Source organism: Haliaeetus leucocephalus, unplaced genomic scaffold (assembly GCF_000737465.1).
Source record: "Haliaeetus leucocephalus isolate CR32 unplaced genomic scaffold, Haliaeetus_leucocephalus-4.0 Scaffold657, whole genome shotgun sequence".
Classification (NCBI taxonomy): domain Eukaryota; kingdom Metazoa; phylum Chordata; class Aves; order Accipitriformes; family Accipitridae; genus Haliaeetus; species Haliaeetus leucocephalus.
The window spans coordinates 2,351,626-2,373,006 of NW_010973093.1; the positions used below are offsets into that span (position 1 = coordinate 2,351,626).

A 21,381-nucleotide genomic window follows, 5' to 3' on the forward strand; every position below is an offset into this window, starting at 1 on the left:
CCTTGGGGCTGATCTAAGAACCATGCTGGCTTTTTCTGGCTTTCTGCATAAGTACCACACCTTTTGATCCCGTAACCGCCGTCACTTGGGACCTACAAGGTTTCTTAGATAATCCCAGAGAGTCGGTGCTTTGTAACTTGGCTCACTTTGATATTCAAGGCAAAGCTGGACAGCCCACACATGAAAAGACAGCCTTCCTTTTCTTCCCAGGCTTAATTTCATCTGCAAATTAAACATATCGAGACAGATATTTATAGAGGAATGCCCTGATCCTCCCGGGAGGGCTGTGGAGTCTCCAATGTGTAATTTTGCTTTAGGAATATGATTTTAATCTTGACTTTCTTCTGAGGCTGGTTGCAGAAGAGGGGAAGGGCAGAGAAGGGGGATCGCTGGCGGCAGCACTCACCAAGCGCTCCTCTGCTCCCCCCGCCCAGTTTAAACCTAGGGCTAATGCAGTATAAGACCGTGTGGATGTACAGAAGGGGACTAAGGCTCTTTCTGCTTCCCTGTCATTGCCCTCTGCAAAACTACTTCAGGGCATGGTTCTTGAAAGGCTATAATTTTTACTGTTAAAATATGGGGTCTGTAAACTTTGCTAGCAAGTGCTTTCAGCTGTGACTTAACCAAAAAAAAAAAAAAGCCAACAAGCCACCTTTAAAAATGGTATACAGATTAAAATAACTAAGCCCTGGGTCTTGATGATTCTTTGTGACAAGAGCTCACACAGAGTCATCCATCTCCCTGTATCCCAGCCCCTCCACCCCATGCTCTCACTGTGGGTAGACCCCAGCACTAAAAAAAACTACAAAAAAGAAACCTTTTGGCTTATGTGGTTTTCAGCAAAGCCCCAGGGGGGAGGATAAAGGACAAAAGGTATCAGTCTTCCTATGGCCTGACTTCTTCTGAAATCAGGTCTTACTGCTATCGCTCAGCCCTAAGGCAGGTCAGTGATTCCCACTTGCTGTCAACGCTGTGAAAGCCCCCCCAAAAGGTTGGTCTGTCATCCCACAGCCCAGCTGAGCCCACGGGATCCCAGTGGCGAAGAACCCGCAGGAGTAGGGAGGTTTCTGCAGGGCAGCCTGCAAAAAACTACGTCCGCTCTCCTGGAGCCGTTGCAGGAAAGCGAGGTGGGCACCGAGCACCGGCTTCTTACCGTGGGCTGCTGGGGACGGCGTGCCAGGGGCCTCTTACCTTGGGAACAGGGCGTCTGCCCTGTCAGACCTGTATAGCCCCCATAATTCTTTGTGAGCTCCATCTCCTTCTTGCAAGAGGCACAGCCGGGGCACATGCCAGCATGGGACCAGCTGCACGGGAGATCTGGGGTGATTTCCCCAGCTCACCAAGAAACAGGCACGCAGCAGTCCAGGCTGAGCCCTGAGGGGCATGGAGGGCAAAGCTACAAACTCCTTCACACAACAATTGCCTTTCTTCTGTTTTCCAGCTAAATATTTTCTTCTTTTTACCTTCTTGATAAAGACTGACTTAATGCTAGTCTTCTTTTGCCCAGTATCACTCGCTTAAACCTCCATTGCATTGTACACACATGTCTACAACAAAATTTGGTGCTGGGAACCCCACTAAGTGGCTCTGGCTTAGCGTATCAGTTTGTTAGCGCAGGGTTGGGAGTAATGACCAACATGTGTCGTGCTGCTGTTTGTAAGGGCTCGGTCGGGATGCCCAGGCTCATCACCGCCAGCCCCCAGGCAGGGCTGGGCACGTGGTGCCATCCTTGCAGGGTTATTCATGATGGGAATAGTTCAGGGGAGGGAAACTTGCAGAAAAGACGGTTTCAGGAGTAATAAGAAGAGGGACTTTGGTACATTACTGCATGCTATGAGGTATGTCTTTAAGCTTCAGTAAACTTTTGGAGTCCCTGGGAAGCTGGTAATGTGCCTTTGAAGGAAGCGTGACTTATGAAATTGCAGTTTTTAGCTTAGCTGGGTAATGTTAATGAGAAAATATCGTGGGCTGCGGGTGGAAGTCTCCTGAATCCCATAAGTTAGGAATAAATTATTCTCTTTTCCTAAATGAAGCAACGCAGTGCAATACTGCTGCTAAATCAGGCTGATGGTGAGAATTATTTATTAATTTGTATAGGACCAGACACAAGCTCAGCCAGATAAATACAAACTAAACTGTAGCAAAGAGTTACAAACTTCGACTTGCTGTGGGCATGGAAGTAAAGTTTTTGCTGTGGTTTTGAGAAGGAGCAGGCAGGCTGGGGCCAGCACCCTGTGCGATGGAGCTAGCGCGAGGGGGTGGCACAGGAGTGGAGACAGAGGGACAAATCTTCCTTTCTGCTGGAGCCGTGGTGAAGATGATCAAAAAACCCGAGGCTTTCAACTGCAGTGCAGCAGCTTCACAGTAATTAAAGCTCGAGATCACCAGCTCTGCCTATGCCTGCTGCAGCCCGGCTTGCACATCAAAAGGAGATGTTTCCCATGAGGACAGGTCCCACATCACCAAATTCAGGTTTTGATGCGCACTATGGGCTGGTGTGTAAGAGTAATGATCCAGAAAAGTCTCTTAACAGCAGCTCATATTGAGCAGGTGATGATGCATCCCCCTCGGGTACCCTGGGCTCACGGTGACTCGGTGGTACCCTGCTTTTTGGGTAGCGCAGGCTCAGGCAAAGGGACCATCCCTGGAGCAGGAGGTGACCCTTTGGGGCAGAGCAGGCTTCCAGCTCCGAGGGCTCGGGCTCTGCGGGTACCATGCAGCCGCAGCTTCCCCTCTTGCCAGCACCTGGCCTCCTACCCGGAGAGGATTTATTCCTCCCTGAACAGGTCTCCAATGACATTATTAATCAGGGAGATGGACGAGTACAACACAGTTTATTGTGCGCTGTGGATGAGTGATAAGTCTGGGCACCGATGCCTGGGATAGCAATCAGGAGAGGGTGAGCGAAAGGAAGAGGAGGGAAGAGCAGCATTGTGGGTAAATATATGCGCTTCTGGTGGTGATTACCCTCCAAGTAATTAGTTTTTAAATCAGGCAGACGTTTCAGGAACTACTCACTATGAGCTGCTTTAATTATTTATACTCCCTTTTATTCTTATTATTTATAGTCATCCTCTCCGGATGATGGTGATGCTCTCTGGGTCGGGCTGGTCAGGTGGAACTGGGACCCACCTCCACCCAGCCCGGCTGAGCAGCCATCTCCTCCAATGCTGCCAGGCACCCCAAGAGCCCAGCTGTGCTGGGGGATCCTCCTCTCCCTCCCGCAGCCAGGCGAAGGGGAGCAAGCACCAGTCCTCGCTGCAGAAAGCCCTGCTCTGATCAGTAATTAAACTCTCACTCATCTTCATTTCCCTCATTTGTTAAAGTGAGGCCACTCAATAAGCCATTAGTGCGAGGCCCTTTCTGTCAGCTACAGCATCGTTAGGCTAATTTCCCTACGAGAGAGCTCAGGAGGCCATGGGCAAGGGAAGCAGCCCCTTGCCTGCTTCCTCTGCCCAAACCCTCCCCATCCGCCCTCCTCCCAGGTCACTCCTGCCCTACACCAAGGCTCTGGGGAGGGAAGGGGGTGGATTTTACAATGGCAAACCCTTCCCCCAGCTGGGATTTTTCCCATAGCACAACACAACCCCCTGTTCCATCGGCACATCTGGCATTGCTGCTCTCCCTTCGCTAACCCCACCTCTCCAGGGCTTCCTAACATCTGGAAGCCATTCCCTGCGCCATTCCCATGAACAGACCTCCAACCTGCCGAGCTCCTCCTCTGGCCTAAACAAAAGCTGCTCTTATTGCTGAGCTCCGGAATTTTGCCCGCCTTCCCCTCGCCCCAACCACAAGTGGTTTCTCAATCTGTCACCAGGAAAGCATCTGTCTGGACAGTCCCGGAGCATTGTCTGCCCCATCTCCCTCCATGGGCACGGCAGATGCCGGCATTGAGGAAAGCTTCAAAAAAAACCAGACACCAGCACAAGAAAAACCATCATATGGGGAAAAGCTGCTGCAGATTTGTCCAGAAGCAAAGACCATGGTCCATGTTTGTAATTACTATGACTATATGTTGATTTTTCCCCCCCCTAAGAGCTTTTGCTCTGGGTCTTGCTCCAGTTACAATAGTGAGAACACCTTGATCTCACTGCTTCTCCCCAATGGACTCATTTGGTAGAGAAGAGCTATGGGGGCGAGGAGTGTCTGAGCTAAAGCAAGCACGACACTGCAATATAGCACAAAAAAAAAGGGGGGGGGGGGAAAGGGGGGGGATTGCTAGGGATGGGTTTAGCACTGGGGCAAATGGAGGCCCATCAACAAAGTTTACTGCACACCTCACTGGATGCCATACGAGATGAGCTGATTCAATGGCCTGAAACCCAGAAAAGCAGAAAATGTACATAAGCCTGTCCTGTACTCTACACACCCATAGGAACCCAACCCAACCCAACCTGACTTCTGTCCTGTTGGTTTTGTTTTCATACAGTTCCAGAACCACAGCATCCAGAGGGGTTGAGGTTGGAAGGGACCTTTGGAGAGCTGGTTGTCCAGATGGCTTTTGAGTTCAACTGACATGGGGAGAAAAAATACAATAGAGGTGTAAGATACATATTAAAACACCAGACTGGACCGTGTCTTGTCTGTAACACCAGGGAGAATGTGGTTTTTAGGAAGGGTGAGTCGTCAAAGTGAAGCCAACTTCCAAGGGCATCTCAAGGGCAACCTGCGGTCACAAAAGGTTTTGAAGACCATCTGCCTGTGAAGCCAAAGCCACATTTGTGTGACATGTAAGCTGCTGTCTGGTCTTGAATTAGGTGCAACCCCCTTAATAAAAATACCAGCAACTGCAGCTGAAACGGCTTCGCTATGAAAGCAGAGGGAGGGGACCCACCTGCCTCCCTCAGGTTTTGCAAGGACACAGAGGCTGTGCTGGCTCGGACCCCAGGGTGCTCAGCACCAGCAGCTCCAGCATTTCGTAGAGTACCTGGGGCAGGTATCTGAAGTAGGAAGAGTTAAGGGGGTTAGGAATAAATAAAACATTCACCCCAAAATGAACAGAGCACAGCAGCTCTGGAGCTGGACTCTCCCATCACCCACAGCCCCGTGGGGTCCGTGCAGTAACAATCACACCATGGCTGGGAACAGACATTTCCAAACAAGCCTCCTTCTATTTGCATTCGAAACATTTATTTTGGGAAATACATATTAAACACTATTATTTATACAAAAATGGACTAAATTTGTCATAATGCTTATAACCCCCAAAAGGCCATTTTAATAGATCTGGATGAAGTTTTTTTTTATTGTATTATTTTTTTTTCTTCCAAAAAAAATAATCAGGTTACAAAGGAGAAAGCGGCATGTCTTGCTTGGCCCAGCTTGAGATATCAACTAGAGGAAAAAAAAAGTTTAAGATGACATTTGCAGAAGTGCCTCACATAAGAGATTTTTCTCCCCATTCATAGTTTTTTTAACACTTGAAATATATATATTTTTTCAGGTAATACACTTTTTTTGGTTTTGTTTTTGCTAAAATATAGCAAGTCAGCAAGTAGATAGATGTTCTTCCCCAACAGCTCTGTTGTGCTGTTGCGAGGGAGGGAACATGAGTTAAGGGAGGAGAGCGGATTCTCCTTGCGATGCACTTCCTCGCACGTACCCCTTTGCCTACGGGGGGGGGACATGTGTGGGGAGCCCCTGCAAACCCTCCGCTGAGCAACGTCATCTGGGCATCCCCATGAAGCCGCGAGCAACCTCCTCCTTCCTCCTGGTCACCTGTGCTGAAGAAGGTGGCTCTGCCCCCCGTGGAGACAATTGGGTGGGCTCTGTAGGTGCCTTCCAGTGCTAGAGGATGGGACACGCTGCCATTTTAGTATGTGTCGTCCCCCTGTCCCCCCCCAACAGGGTGATTTGCAGAAAGTTTTATCCCTTAGAGAGGATACGGAGACTGACAGAGCAGACAACAGGAAGGCAAGCGGAGCTGGGGTGGAGGGGCAGGACTGCAGAGCTCCGCTCCAGGACCACCCGCTCCTGTGTCACGGCGTTATTTAACTGACCCCCTTGCAAGGTATTATTTACTGGAGATTCATTGAAGGAGGAGGTGCGGGGGGGGCAGAGGAGGGGGGGGCCATGGGGCACAGCACCCACAAACACCACTCCAGCCTTCCACACAGCTGCAGGGCTCGGTCCGCTCATGCACAGTCCCCTTGCACAAGGGCTAGCAAAACAGAGGAGCGTGTTACATGGACACATGTCACACAGGGGATCCAAAAAATAAAAAAAAAATAATTAAAAAAATACCCAACAGCCTCCTCTGACGTAGGGAAAAGCCCGAGAATCACAAGGGTCAGACAGGACAACCCTCTGCCTCCTCCCACCGCTTTGCAGAGACGTTCCACTCTCAGCCCCCTTCGGACAAACATACTCCAAGCCTTCAGTGGAAAAAACCCACCCAACTGAATGAAAAATAAATATACAAGTGTTCCCAGGACATCAGCCACATCTGTGGTCCAAGGGAGAGGGAAAAGGAGTCTCTACAAAGTGTCGCAGGCCTTTTGCAGGCTGCAAAGACAGACAAGGCAAGCCCTCCCTCCTCTCTCCCCCACTATTGCAAGGTAACGGTCTGAAAAGGCACTTCTCCCAAAGCAGGTCACTCTGCCTGGCCGGGGGTCGGTGACAGGCGAGGTGACACCTAAACACTCCCAGTTTATTGCATGTAGGAAGGGTAGAGGGGTTGGGTTGTGGGCTGGCGGGTCCCGGAGGGCTGCAGAGGGCTCAGAGGAGGCGGCAGGAGACAAGGATGGCACTGTCTTGCTCTCTTCATACCACCGTACCTTTCTTCCGAAGGCTACATTCACCTGGAGGAACCCTTGCCTTCAACGGACGGAGAAGAGCCTCTGCACAGAGAGGCAGGCAGGGCTCTTGGGGACACCCCAACCCCACCGGCCTCGTGGATCTGCTCCCCCGAGCTCGGCTGTCAGGCCAGCAGTGGGGACCAGCAAGAGCCCGACCTCAGCGGGGGGACGGGTCCCCAGCCCAGGGGTGCTGGACCAGGGGCTGAGAAGAAAACTCATGCCACAAAGCGGGGGAGGATGAGCGGTCGCCCCACTCCGCACGACAGAGACGGCATCTGGTTATTTGGTCAGTTAACATTGGCGGGGGGTTTGGGGGGGTTGGGGGAAGAGGGACAGTGGCAGAGGATTTATATAAAAATAAAGGGGGAAGAGGGGAGAAATAGCGAGCGTGAGCGAGCAAGGTCCTGGCTACAGAGCGAGACGGTTACATTTCGTTAGCCACCAGCTCTTTGTCGGTCACGCCGTTGGAGAGCGAGCTCTGGCCCTCGTTCAGCCTCTTGACCCTGTAGGCTTCGAAGTGGATGTTGCTGGTAATATCCTTTATGTTCTGCATGTGTGTCCTGCGGGAAAGGGAGACAGGGGCAATCGCACCTCACTGGGCGCAGGTTCGGCCAGCCCAGCCTCTGCCACCCCAACCCTTGCACCCCCCCAACCTCTGCTTTCATACACCCCCTCCAGCCCGAATTTCCCCTCCTGCTTTACTGCTTAACAATACCTTTAGGGCACAGGAGGGAAGTAAAGGCAATTATGGGCAGTCAGGACCAGAAGCCTTCACTGGTACCAACAGCCTGTGCTTGGGTACGCAGGAGCCCTGGCTGTATGACACCTACCCGGGAAGACCCCAGTCCTGCAAGTCCCTGGGATCAGGTTTGTAGCCCCACACAACTCTCTGCCAGCAACAGCTCACAAGTGTGCAGAGTTTATCTTGCAGCCAAATTTAGGAGGAGCCCAATGCCCGCTCTGGCAAGCCAAAGGGGCTCAGCCTCCCATTCCCCTGCAGCAGGGATGCCTCTTTCAAGAGGGACTGGTGATTGCCCAGACCCCGCAATGGCACGATCCTGGGACACAGGAGGGTGATGTCTTTGGGCTGGGGGTAGGACCCGGGGCTGGTGAGGGATCACTAAAGCCAAAAGGCTTCCCAGCTGCTTGCAGGTGAGCTGGAGCCACATTGCACGCTGCCAGCAGTCTTGGGAGTCTGTCCTGACCCATCCACTGCTCCTCTCCTCCCTTAACTCAGCACCATAGCTGAGAAAAGCCCCCTGAAGTCACGTCCCATCGAGTGGGGTCACCCATCGGTGAGGGGCTGCAGCATTGCAGCAGGCTGGGAGTGGAGGGAGGGAGGGAGGAGCAGAGCGAAGCAGTGCATCAAGCTGGGCCAGGCTCTCCCCTTTCTTTGGATGCCACCTGGTGACCAAAGGCTACAGGGACAGGGCACAGTCCTACCAACCTGATGAGGAGGTCCCGCAGGTAGGCGAACTCACAGTGTGTCGTGTTCTCCACTGGTAGAAAGAGAGAGAAACCCATCAGCGTGCACCACGGCATGAGTATGGCAACCACGCGGGGTAAGGAGGACCCTGTGGGGCTTCACTAATGTGCGGAGGGCCGAGACGGGGACTTACCCCAGGGGCTATACGGTGCAGGACTTGAGAGTCCTCTTTGCTGCTGTAAGGTTGGTACCCAGGTACCTGCCCCAGCTCAGCATGACCCGCTGGCTGGTGAGGTCTGACTGAGCATTCCCAGTCCCTTCCAACCATGTCCCACCAAGCAAGGGAGCTCTCAGCAACATCTTCCAGCGCAAAGCCCCCTTCGGACAAACACAAGCTTAAGCGTGCCCCAAACAAGGCAGGGAAAGGGACAGGGCAAGCTTTGCAGCAAGCGCCAGGCATGTCTCCATTGAAGTGTTTCATCTGAAGTGTTTGCCATGAGCATCCTGCGGCATCCCTGGCACGTCAGTGACTGCGCTGCCCGGGCTGCTGGTGCTGTGGAAGGACGCAATCTCTTGCTGACAGAGACTGCTGCTGTCTGAACAGGGCTTAGAGCAAGCAAGAGTGTTTGCAAGAGGGAAAAATCAAGGGGTGTTACTCTACCACAATTAGTCTGACAGCTCGCAGTTTACCAGGCATTTGAATTTAGAGGATCAACTCCCTTTTTTGATTTTTTTTTTTTTTACCCAAACAGGTTTGTACATCATGCAGGAATGGCAAGACAACAAGTAACACTGTTGTACAAAAGCTGCCTGTGGCCATGGCTGGGTCCTGGAATCTCCCTGTGCTGAAGGCAGATGCCACATGCAGACTGCGAGTGGTTTAATGAATCCCACTAAACTCAGAGCTTCCAGGGACAGAGCACAAGAGGGCAGCAGAGCTTTAAAATACAGATTTTCCTGGCATCTTTGTTAAACCATCCCTCAACACAGGATTCCTATTAAAAACTCATAAATGAGAGAAACCTATGAAATGAAGGGGGGGAAGATAAGAGGGGTGGCACTGGAGATGTGCCAGTTGGCTGCCAGAAACCAGGGACAGGGAAACACGTGGATGGGCTGGAGCCAGGAGCTTTCATCTAGCCTTTAGACCATGAGTTAAAATGGGGGAGAAAAAAGGAAGATGCCTATGGGATGAAAACGGAAGAGGGAAGAGGTCCCACAAGGGCACCAACCAAATGCATGGTGGAGGGTACAGATGCCAGGGGAAGGCTCTAATCTGGGCTTGAGATACAGAGATATCACCTGTGTGCCCTTAAATCCAGCCATCAGACATTTAACTGTGCGACAAGCAGAAGCCAGGCCACAAGACACCCAGAAGTGTCCCCTTTGGCACTCAGCAGCTCCCCAGGCCACACGAAGGCCCAGGAACTCGGCGCGGGAGCATTGGCCAAGGTGTTTCCAGTCCTCAAACACCGGGGAAGTGATTTTCTTTGGAGGGGCAGGGAAGCACTATATACACCTCAACTTCTACTGCTGGTTTTGGACCTCATCAACTTCTGTCAGGGCAGGGAGATGGGCTCAGGAGGTAGGGAAACAAGGACAAGGTACCTTCAATGGTGCCCCACTTGGTCTTCCTTCCAAGGATTCTTCTTCCATTAACCTGGTACTCCTGGTCACTACCCACCACTGCAAACGGGATCATTTCCTGAGGAAAGAGAAAAACAAGGCTATGTTTTCTTCCTGAAAACGGGTCAGGAAACCAAGCCAGCGAGCAAAATCCTACACCAAGCTGCTTTCAGGAGAGTTTCATGGGATCAGCTGGTCTGTCTCCGATGCTCCTGAGCAGCATTGCCTGCCAGGGACCGCAGGCAGCCCAGGACCTGGGCAGCAGCGTATGTCACACACGTACCCAGTCCAAAACCAGTCTAAAACCAGCCCAAAACCAGTCTAGCCCATCACCCCATTGGCAGGGTGCAGCATACAGCCAGGGCAAAGTTACCATGATACTTCGCCAGCATCTGGCAACTGTGGCTCGGTCATTTCCTGATCCAAGGTGGTGTCTTTGTACTTAGAGTCCCTGAAAGACATTTTACTTCCTTGAATTTGTCCAATCCACTCTTTTGAGCCAAAAAACTGTTAGCTACTTCCTATAGCAAGGAATTGACAGCCATGAAAACAGAGCACCCTACAGGCAAATTGCCTCCCGGTGCCAGGAAGGCTGCTGCCCTAGCCAGGGATGGGCTGACACCAGTATTCCCTGTGCCTGGGGCAGGGCAAGGGGCCATGGGACCTCCCTGCCCGCTGGTTGCTGATGGTGCCTTTGAGGAACTGGGCTGGGGTAAAGAGCAGCAACATGGACAGGAGAGGACACCTTCCCCAGGTACTTTCCTCACCCTCTTTCTGTCTCTGCTCTGAGCTCTGGCAGGATCCTCAGTCTTGGGCAGACCCCAGGACCCAGGTCCTGGGCAGCCCCTCTGGACCCAGGTCCTGGGCAGCCCCTCTGGACAGGGGCACAGCAGCTTTGGAAAGAAAATAGAGGCACTTTGCAAGAGACCCCCCCCAGGACATTACCAGCACCCGGAGCTGCAGGACCCATCCAAACACATCCAACCTGCAACACCATGCACTAACCCTGAATTTCTCATTCACTAGCCGATCTTCAGAGTCTTCATCAAACTCCTTCTGAGGATACACATCAATCCCATTGGCAAGGAGATCAGCCATTATCTAGGGGGGAAGAGCAGAGGAACACGTGAAGGACACAAGGGCAGAGGAGCTGAACTCCCACCATGGCGGCAGCTCCCAGCCAACCCAAGAGGCTCTCGTGAGCGATGCCCACAGGTCACAGCAACGCCCAGCAGCAACATCTTCCCTCTCCATCCTAAACACTGCCCACCCTGGGGAGAGATACCTGTGTTTAACTGCTACACACCTACCAAGCGCTTGCTCTGCAATCTCTGAAAGAACCTGGTGCCAAGACATGCATCAGGCTGAGAGAGATGAAGTTATATGAGCTGGGCGTTGCTTTGGGATTGAAAAAGACAATAAGACAATACAAGATGCACCAAGCAAAGGGGAATGTAGCTGCCAGGCACGTAACCCAAAGTTAAGAAGTTGCGTTCTGTTGTCTGCTTATGCTCCTTGGAAAAGGAGTCATGGCAGTGCCTGATCCAAGGGGACAGGGAAACAGACAGCTTGGAAGAGCAGCCTCTAAGGATATTGCCTCTGTGCAAGGGGAAGAGATGCTGAAATCTGATTCCTGGGTGGAGGCTCAGCTCAGGGGAGCATGAAGGATCAGCCTTCTCCAACAAAGCTGCAAACCCAAACTTAGCCTGCGCACCCGCTCCCATCACTTCCTATGGCAATAAACTCCCTGTCAGCCCTACATTGCAGGCTGGCAAAGGAAGCGGATCCAGCCCAAAGAAACCCCCCCAGCTAAACCCACTCACTATTTTTAGGGGAACAACCCAACAAAGCCAACTCCGTAAGGCATTGGAGACCGTTCCCCTAACTCAGTGCAGTGCTGGCATTAACCTAGGTAGCCTGCAGCCAGGCTGGTGCTTCACCATCACCTGCCCACCCCGATCCACACCCAAAAACCTATAGCCTCTCGGAACCAGCTACACACCTAGATGCAGATGGGGCTCTGCTTTTTGGAAGCATGCACACAGGCACGCTGGAGCACAGGGAAAAGGTCCCAGCCCGTGCCCACCTGGACTGATTACCTGCCCTCTCATTTGCACCAGCAGATCTGGAGCCGCGAGTGTAAGGAGGGCAACCCCTTGCAGAAGGGGCACTGAACACATGCCACGTGGCTACGTGTTCTCCCTCCATCTGGAAGGATTTTGGGAGTCTGGTTACAATCAGGAATGTAATTAGAGATAGGGCAAGCTCATCCTGGGTCAAGCCAGTGCACAGTGGGTGAGCCAGGCGGTCTCCCCATGGTCTTTCATTACACAAGGATGGTATCAGCGGCTGAGAGTGCCCAGGTGACATTTTAGGTCATTTAGAGCCAAGCAGTCACCCGCAGACACCCAGATAAGTGCACTCATAACCTCTGAACAGAGCCAGCAGTCTGCAAAAGCCACCGCAGAAAGCAGATGTGGCACCGTGGACTCACCTCCCCATCCTCCCATACCAGCTCCTCGCAGATCTCCATGTAAACAGGCTGACATACCGATCAAGCCCAGCCTGGATTACCTCTTGGCTCCATTTCCTGCCATTCTCTAGCTCACTGCTAAGAGAACTGCTTGCAGAGTTTGGATTCAGCCCCCAAAATCAGACTGGATATTCCAGTGCTGGATCCTGCTCATCAAGAACTGGGAAGACACTGGTGCAGGAAGGGGTGGCTCATCCTCTTCTCCACAGAGGCATCAAACAACCCCTGGCTAATGTGCCGTCTTCTCCATAACCAGTGGAGGTGGCCCCTAAACCTGCCCTTTTGGCGAGACCCCCTTTCCCTTTGCTTCACTTCCCTGCAACTCAGACTCGCAGACCAACAAGCTTGGTGGCTTGCTTACTTCCACAGGGAATGCTGAGGCCATCATGCCTGCAGCCACATCCATCAGCTACACGAACGGATTTATAGCCCCTTACTGAACCCCAAAGCGGGGCATGTTCACCTCTTGGCAGCACCAGGCGTGCATGGAGGAAAGCCCGTGCCTTGCTGTGGATTCAGACAGCCCCTCCTCAGCTCCCCACTGCCAGCTCCCGATCAAGGTGATCAAAGGGAATTTCATGCCTTGCTTCCCCCATAAATCTTGCCCAGCTGAGCTCAGCAAACCCCCACATTTTTCTGCCTGGTTCCTGTATCAGTGCATGGTGCTGCCCAGGATGGGTTTCCAGCCTCTACGTGCAGCACCGTCTACCTCCCAAAATAACAGAAACCAGCCTGAAAATAGCAACAAAGGAGGCAGGAGAAACAGGCCCCGAGACTTACAGCTCGAAACTTATCCCGCACTGTCAAAGATCCAAGAGAAACACAAGGAACTGCTTGGAGCGCAGGCCTTTCCTCCGGCCACGTGGGATCGCTCAGAGCTGCAGCCGGAGGAATGTGCTGGGCTCCTGGCCAGGAGCTCGCCTTCCCAGCCCGGCCGGGGGAAGGCAGGGGGAGCTGGGGAGGGGGAAAGGGGCAGGAGGGGATGGGAGACAAGAGATGGGAGCCCAGATAAGAGCCGCCAGCCCCTTACCCTTTGTTTGAAGTAGTCCCTCTCCTCCAGCGTTAACGTGTCAGCTTTTGCAATCACGGGGACGATGTTGACCACTTTGCTCAGGCGTTTCATGAATTCGATATCTAGCGGTCGGAGCCTGCAAAATACAGCAGAAAAAAGGGGATTCGTGCACTGATAGTGAGGTGGGGTCTGCTGCACCACCCCCCCCCCCCCCCACAAGAGGGGGCGTTTGAAGACTAGGCACAGAGGGGGAATCGCTTCCTTTCAGATAGGACAAATAAAGACATTTTCTGAAAACCACAACAGCATGCGTCCATCTCAGAGGTGGTTTGCAGACAAACACTTAAAACGTTTCCCTTTCAAAGCACCCTGCTATCGCCCACAGATCCTCACAAAGCCCCGTGAAGTGAGACAGGGCTTTTATCTCTGCGTGGATGCTTGGCCACAGAGGACTGCGGGAACTTGCCCAAAGCTACGCGTATCCTTGGTGAAGCCAGGATGAGAGCATGGGCGATGCTGGCTGCAGGGCCAGCCTGCCCGTGATGTACCAATCAAACTGGGGAGAGACCATGGAGCAAAGACTCCTCCAACCCTGTGCAAGCTGTCACCCACTGTCACCCACCATCCAGGGACAGCATGACATGGAAAGGGCCACAGGTGACTATTCTGGCTCCCGCTCCCTCCTGTGCTGAGCACCAGCCCACTGTTGTGCACGAGCCAGGACTGCATCTCACATCCGTCGGTTGGGATTAAAAAAGGCTCCGCTAATTCTCCAGGGGCTCACACGGCACAGAAGAGATGCTGCTTGTTCCAGAGGGCAAAAAAGGTCAGAAAATCTCTACGATGAAAGTCTCAGCAGAGGAAAGTTGCAGAGATTGCATAACCCCAATGATCTGCCCCTTGGGAAATCCCTCCCTGCTAAAGCTCCTGCTGACAGCACGGATGCGACCTCCGGTGCCACGCTGTTCCACGTCCAAGGGCTGCAGTCCAGCTGCAGACAGTGATGATGGTGCCTGGCCGTGACCCTCCCTGGCTCCTCACTCCTCCCTGAAGGTGTTTTTACTGCTGGGAGTTCCCAAGCCAGCTAGAGGAAAGCCCTCCTTTGGACACCTCCACTTGCTGCAGGTGCCCCTCGGTGGCTCTGGAGGTGATGGGGACACACACCCATGCAGGACAGTTGAGCAGATGTTGCCTTGAAAAAGGAAACCCGGAGGTCCCGGTGGACACCAGGGTACAGGAACACCTTTGGGGTGCTCATGCATTAAGGATCCTGTTTGAAACAAGCCCTTGCTGAAAGCACACGGGGAAGGGGCAGGAAGGTCATTGCCAGAGCCCCAGAAGCAAAGGGACAATTCTGCTGCTCATACATCCTCATGACCCCTGGTCATGGCATGTGCCGGCAGGACACAACCCAACTCATCTTTGATGAAACTGGGGCAGAGAGAGGTGAAGTCAACTTTTGGAGGAGCCGTAGGCTTCAGTGATAGACCTGGGGCCAAGAACGAGACCTCCCCAAGGGCAGTCCAGCCCTGTGCCACAAACCAGAGGCCCATGGCAACAGGGAAGAAACCAAAATAAATGGGATGGTGACTTAAAATGCCCAGGTGCAAGCAGGCACCCAGCAGGAGCCCTGCGTGGGGAAACATGGAGCAGAGCAGAGCGCTCAGGGACAACATGGCCAAGAGAGCACCTACTGCCAGCAGCTCAAGCCAAAGCCCACCATGATCTTCTTGGGCCCTATGAAGGGCTCAGAGACACCTGCAGACCCAGCACAGCTCCTACAAACCCAGCAAGAGTCACACAGGTGCAAAGGGGAAGGGGCTGATCCTGCTCCTCGGCAGTCACCAAGCAGCATCCCCGTCCTGCGAGGCCACCCCTGCCTGGCTCCAGCACCAAGGGAGGGACATCCAGCCCTGAAGAGACCTGCTCAACTCCAGCTGATCCAAAACCGGCAGCTCGAGGCTGCTCCAGCGCAGCCAGCACTGGTGACCCAGCCGAGCCCTTCCCTGGTCAAACCCACTCCTCTCCAGGGATCGGGCTGGACCGTGCCAGGTGGACCTTCTCCTTGCACACTAATGGCACGCATCGCCCGGAGCACATCGTTAGCATGCAGACAAACGAGTTCCTAACACAAACTCAGGAGTCACAGATCACCCTGGGCCCCAGGAAAGAAAGAGTTTGGCTATTAAAAAAAAAAAAGAAAAGAAAAAAACACAAGGAAACCCCCACGGACACATCTAAGCAGACTTGCTGCTGGCAAACATTGTTTGGAGTTCTGCATAATGTGTTTCCCAGACCTCCAAGGAAGTAATGCAGTTATGCTCCTTTCCCAGCAGACTTCTTTCCCCTCCTCTCTCTTTGCTATTTTTCAAACAATTTTTCCCCTCTAAAAGCCTCTTCCCTACTGAGACTGTGTTCCTGCCTCTTTCATCAGCTTTTCTTTTAGAATGAAGACCAGGATGCATATGTAGCCGATGCAGATGAATTCACAATCAGTCAGACATTTGAATTTTAGCTCGACTGACACATAACAGCCCTGTTACTGAGCCCTCACCGATATTCAGAGGATGCCAGCAGTGAGCCTGAGAGCAGGAGGCAGAGCCAGAACCAGCCCACACCCCTGCCTGTGTCCACCAGCATCCATGCAGGCGCAGTGACCGTGTCCCACACTGATCTGCACCCAAAGCCAGAAGAGCCCAAGGCTCATTTGACAAGACTTTCTGCTCTGATGGGCTTCTGCAAGTGCCTCATCCATGGAGGTCACCTCCCATGGGTCCCTCCGTGCACCATCCTGGAGAACAGGAAGGGAACCAACGGACTCCCCAGAAGAGCAAATTGTATGTATTTAGGGTATTTTGCAAGTTTCTAGATATTCTACCAATTCCTGCTGGGTAGCCCCCAAAAAACTTAAGTACTTAAAAGAAAGTGATTCTTTTCACTAAGAACAAGACCTGCCACTAGAGGTCATGTTCATGTGAAGACACCAAAGAAGAACAAATGGCTTAAGGCGATCACAAGCGCACAGAGCTTGGTTTACACCAATAGCCCTGTACAGACGCAGGCAGACACGGCCAAGGTCATGATAGGGCAAGCCCAGACCTAATTCCTCTTAAACTCCTGCTGCGAGGCACAGCCCAGGACAGCAGGGATTTCTGCTGGTATCTGCTGGGACCAGTTTTGGTGTTTAACCACCCACCATCCCATGACAAGCCACAGGCACAGCAGTGCTGGCCTCTGCCGTGTATCTGAACTTGGTTGACCTGCACAAAACATCGATGCCAGCACCTAGTGAGGATTAGCAGTGAAACCCTTATATATACAAATATGCAAAACAGCAAGAGAAAGCGAGTTATTTCATTTCAGGTGCACGCAATCTGCTCCAAGCAGATCACGAAATAGAGGGTAGAGCTCAAGAAGAAAGAGCATCTGTTTTCTTCCCCTTCTCCAAATGGTCCCCAATATTATTAACTTGCAACTAGACGCATACACACTTTGAGCTTTGCTGGGTGGGGATGGAGAAGCTCCAAGGGGAGTGGATGGGCTGGCGCAGGAGCTGCAGGAGGGGCTCCAGCCCACCCTGGATGGTGCTGGTTGCTTCTCCATCCCCTCTTGCTATGGGGCTGGGGAAAGCAGTGCAGCTGGGTACACATTATCATGGCAGGGTACACGTTATGGTGGCTGGGCACGTGTTATCGTGGCTGGGCACGTGTTATCGTGGCTGGGCACGCGTTATTTCTGCATTGCCCGCAGCCACCATGCACAGACAGGATCTAAGCAGAGGCTCATTCCTGCTGGTTCCCTTGAAATGCCATTACAGGAATCAAAATTCACGGTGAACTGCAAAGTTATTTCCTTTTGGTTGTGCCCCAGATCAAACTAGCAGCAAGAATTTGAGCCGTGCGTTAAGCAAACACCAGCGAACACCCGTCAGCCGCCCAGCCCCATCACCAGGACCTGTCAGCCTGCTCAAGGGACCTGGTAGGCACCCGAGAGGGGCAGCTAGAGGGGAAAGCAGCAGTGGGTGGCAGCCTGTCAGCCGACAGCTCTGGTACCGGCAGAAAAGGGGCTGCCAAGGCCAGGGCGGTGTTTCACAGTCCCGTTTCAGAGCCAAGCGGTGCTTCACAGGGGTCACAGCTGAGATATTTATTGGGTGGCTTGCGCGGCTGCAGCCAAAAGCCCCTGCCAGCACGTTACTTAGCCTTCGCAAACATGGTTTTACGGGAGTGTTACAAGAAGGACAGGGTGTGTGCGAACTAGATGGGTTGCAAAGCCTGCCCTGAACTCCCTGCAAAGGGAGACAGCAGCGGAAACTTCTCTGCTGATTAACCCTTGAGCTACACAGATGGGAGGGCCAGACTGAAACAGAGCCAAGCAATCCTCCACTCCAGCCTCTGAATCTGTGCACCTGGTTAACTTTGCTTCCCCCCCCCGCTTATTTAAGAAAAAAGCAAGCTCTCGCCCAATGACCTGGCAGGCTTAGCCCCGGCTGCCTGCAGCGTCCATGTGCCAGGGAAGGGATGCCGAGTCCTGTGCCGTGCCCATCCACGTAAGCAGGGAGGGACAGACGGACACAAGTCACTACTGCTTTGGCTGCATCACATGGTGAAGGCAGCAGCTCCCTGAAGGCAACACAAAAAAGTCCCGTGCAAGCACTATCCCAGGACACATGGCACCAAGGATCCCAGGATGGCAAGTGGCATGGGGAGCACGCCGATGGTGCCACGTGGGCATGGTGGGGTCCTCCACAGCTGGGTGCACATGTCCCTAGTGCAGGTCCTTGCAGCTCTACAAGCCACTGCCCTTGCCAGCCGTGCTCCCCGCTGTCTCCCAGAGAAGCCAGAGGCACTGCCGCAAGAACCCCGATGCCCTTCCCATACCCTTCTGCAAGGGACCACGGACCGCCTGCTTCGGCAGGGGCACGAACCTGCACTCAACCTTGTGCAACCATGCCATGCCATGGCCTCCCGCACCCTTGTCCTCCAAAATGGATCCTCTGCTACCAGCAGCTCCACCCAGCAGGAGAGGTGGCCACACCATCCATTTGTGTCCACGGACCACAGGCAGCACTGGGGAAAGCTCGTCCGTGATGATGAGAAACGTAACTTGGGCTTGACAAGGGAGCAGAAAGGAAACCCACTGCCTGCTCAAGCTCTCAGACAAGTAAAATTTCCCACCAGCTTCTCCCTCCCGGTGGGGTCTGTCCCCTTTCGCTCATTCCTCAGCTTATCTCCATCCTGCGACAGGAGGGGACACGCGAGCCAGAGGCCGGCTCTGACACCAGGGCAGGAAAGAGCAGCCCCAGAGCCACGGCCGGGGAGCAAGCGCCAGCCCCAGCCGGGCTATCAGGCTACGGGGAAGGAGGATCAGCGCAGGGCTCAGCAACAACGGCCTCCAACCGCCGGGCTTGCTCGGATATTGGAAACACATGTTCACTGGAGAGAAAGAAAAAAAGCAGCTGAATATCCACACAATTGCTGTTAGCCGGCGGGTGAGAGAAACCAGAGCGCACGGTTGGAGAGGCTCCGCTGGGGGACACGGGGACGGGGCTCCCCACCACTGCCTGCGCAGGCCAGGAAGGGCAGCTGCCACCACCCAAAATCTGCAATCTCTGTGCAGGTCAGGTACCTGCAGGGTCTAAGCATCGGACACGCTTTTAAGAGTTAAACACCCAAAGCAATGAGAAAAAGCTTGAGCGTAGCTAATGCTGCAACACTCCGACCTGCCGAGGCAGGGTCTGCAGATCGGGGCAGAGATAAGCGGGACCAACACGCTAGACTGGCCTAAAAATGTCGTCTCCCTTTGAAACGTTTTCTGCTTTATTGTATTAAACCAGAAACGTTTCTTTGGCCCCTCTGCTCCCAATTGACAGCCTGTTACACAAGAAGAGCATAACTGGACCATGCAGTCATTTTATTCCAGTGAAGGATGCATTTTTGGTCTACCCACTGACAGAAGCAAAACAAAGTCTTTTCTATTGGAATAAATCTCTACATGGGGAAAAGGAAAAGGCTGACATTAATACAGTGCTGGCGGCTTAAGTTTACTTTTTGAAAACAGACCCAAAAAAATCCCCATGCAGACAGAGCCAGGAGTGGAAGGAATTGACAAAAATCAAAAGGAAACTTAGGTCTCGTTTTATGTTGTGATACTTTAAGTCACATTTTTCAAGACACTTTAAGCGCCCCAGATTTTCACTCCAGGCTGTGTGCCTAGGAGAAAAAAAAAGAAAGAAAGAGAGTGAGATCTGGGCCTTTGATGCTGTCGCTTGAGAAGTGCCAGAGCCAGGAGAGCTCCGTGCTGAATAAACTGGATCCCACTTGCAGACTAGTCAAACAACCTAGAAAATATCCTTACAGGGTGAGGGTGTTCGCTCCCTCAGTAGCATGAGAAAAACCGGCTTCTCCCCTTTACAAAGGCAGGGGCACAGAGAAAAAAATTAATGTTCTGTTTGCAAAGGCAGCCTTTCTGTCCAATTTGGGAGCTCAGCGACTGATGTCCATCCTCAGTCAAGCACAAGCAACGCGACCAAAGCAAAGCAAGCAGCTTACTGGAGCTCAGGGAGGCTTTGGTGGCCCCTCGGAAGAGGAAACACCATGTTTCTCTGGGATACAGCAGCTCTGCTGTGTTATTGAGAGGGCTCCAGATGCTGCAGCCCTAGGAAGGACAGCTTCACGCTGTCCTCAAGCTCCTCAAGTCCCCAGGAAACACGAGGGGATCCCAAGAACAACCCTGATAGCTGAGCTGCCCGAGACCGAATGCAGGAGAGGGAAGGCCCGAGGGTCTGAGTGAGGACGGCAGGGTACGTACGAGTGGCCAGTGGCTGGGATGAAGTATATACAGCAGTGCACCCGCGTGTCGGGGATCCGCTTCTTCCGGTTAATGTTGATTTCCTCCTGCAGGTACTTCTCGTACTGGTCGTTGATGAACTTCATGATGGGCTGCCAGCTGCAGAGAGAGAGAGGAACATGGGACGACGGGTTTGTGTGAGGGATCTGGACCACCCTGAACCTCCCGCCTGGCCTGGCCGTGTGAAGCAGAGCCCACCGAGCCAGGGACGCTCAGCATCTTACAGAATCCCAGAAAACAAACGAAACAAAACACACTCACACGGGGAATGTTTTAGTTCCTGTAAGCTCCCATTCATACAGCAACTGCAGGCGGCAGGGAAATCACAAACCTCCCGCCTTCACCGCTTGGCAACTCCACGCACTGCAGGAGGAGGGGATTTTCTGGCTGGTTTAGACAGGCAAGTGCGTAAAAATTCCTTCCTTCTCTCCTCCTGGACCCAGCTGCTGAGCAGGGCAGGGCCGGGAGCATCCTTTGGCTCCTTGCGCGGTGTCATGGCACAGGAGCTAGAGCAGCATCAAACCGCACAAGCGCAGCCCAGCTCGTGGTGAGGAGAAGGCACCTGCCATCGGCCAGCCAGGCCAGCCTTCTCCCAGCCCAGGGGGGCCATCCTGCACAGCCAGCCGCTGTCCCAGGGACTCCTGGCAGAGTTCAGCCTTCAGAGCCACATGAGCGAGGTCCGGGGACTGGCCACGCCGGCACACAGCTGCTCCCGGCCGCAAACAAAGGTTGTCTCATGCCCAGAACAGCAGGATGTTTGTGGGCTCTCACAGGGTCCAGGATCAACCCCAGGGAGCATGGTACCGCGCTGCCGCCCACAACAACCCTCTCCCCTGCTCCCCACGGAGCATGGGTGGCACAGGACCAGGCTACAGCCCTTGGCACCAGCTCCAGGTCAGGATGCTCCGGGGCTCAGCCGCCTTCCCTCTGCACCGGTCCCCGCGTCAGCGCAGCCAGCTCACCAGTTCTCGTTGTTGATGTGGTCTCCAAAGCCCGGGGTGTCGATGACCGTCAGCTTCATGCGAACCCCCTTCTCTTCTATCTCTGAAATGGAGAGGAAAGCCGGTACATGAGGCAAGCGTCAATGAGCACTCTGGCCAAGCCCACCCTCCCAAAATCAGCTGGAGGGCTGGAGCTTTCT

The 21,381-nt window shown here is 53.3% G+C and overlaps 1 protein-coding gene across 1 annotated transcript in view; it reads right to left on the minus strand.

Moving 5' to 3' along the window:
* Positions 1–5,956: 5,956 nt before the first annotated feature.
* SEPT9 (septin 9) overlaps positions 5,957–21,381 on the minus strand; it is a 104,366-nt gene continuing 88,941 nt past the window's right edge. The window contains exons 5-11 of the mRNA XM_010579408.1: positions 21,203–21,284; positions 20,202–20,339; positions 13,413–13,530; positions 10,855–10,950; positions 9,832–9,928; positions 8,245–8,296; positions 5,957–7,357 (exon numbers count right to left, since the gene is read on the minus strand). Of these exons, the coding sequence (XP_010577710.1) occupies positions 7,222–7,357; positions 8,245–8,296; positions 9,832–9,928; positions 10,855–10,950; positions 13,413–13,530; positions 20,202–20,339; positions 21,203–21,284 (719 nt within the window). The 3' untranslated portion in view covers positions 5,957–7,221. The remainder of the gene's footprint in view (positions 7,358–8,244; positions 8,297–9,831; positions 9,929–10,854; positions 10,951–13,412; positions 13,531–20,201; positions 20,340–21,202; positions 21,285–21,381) is intronic.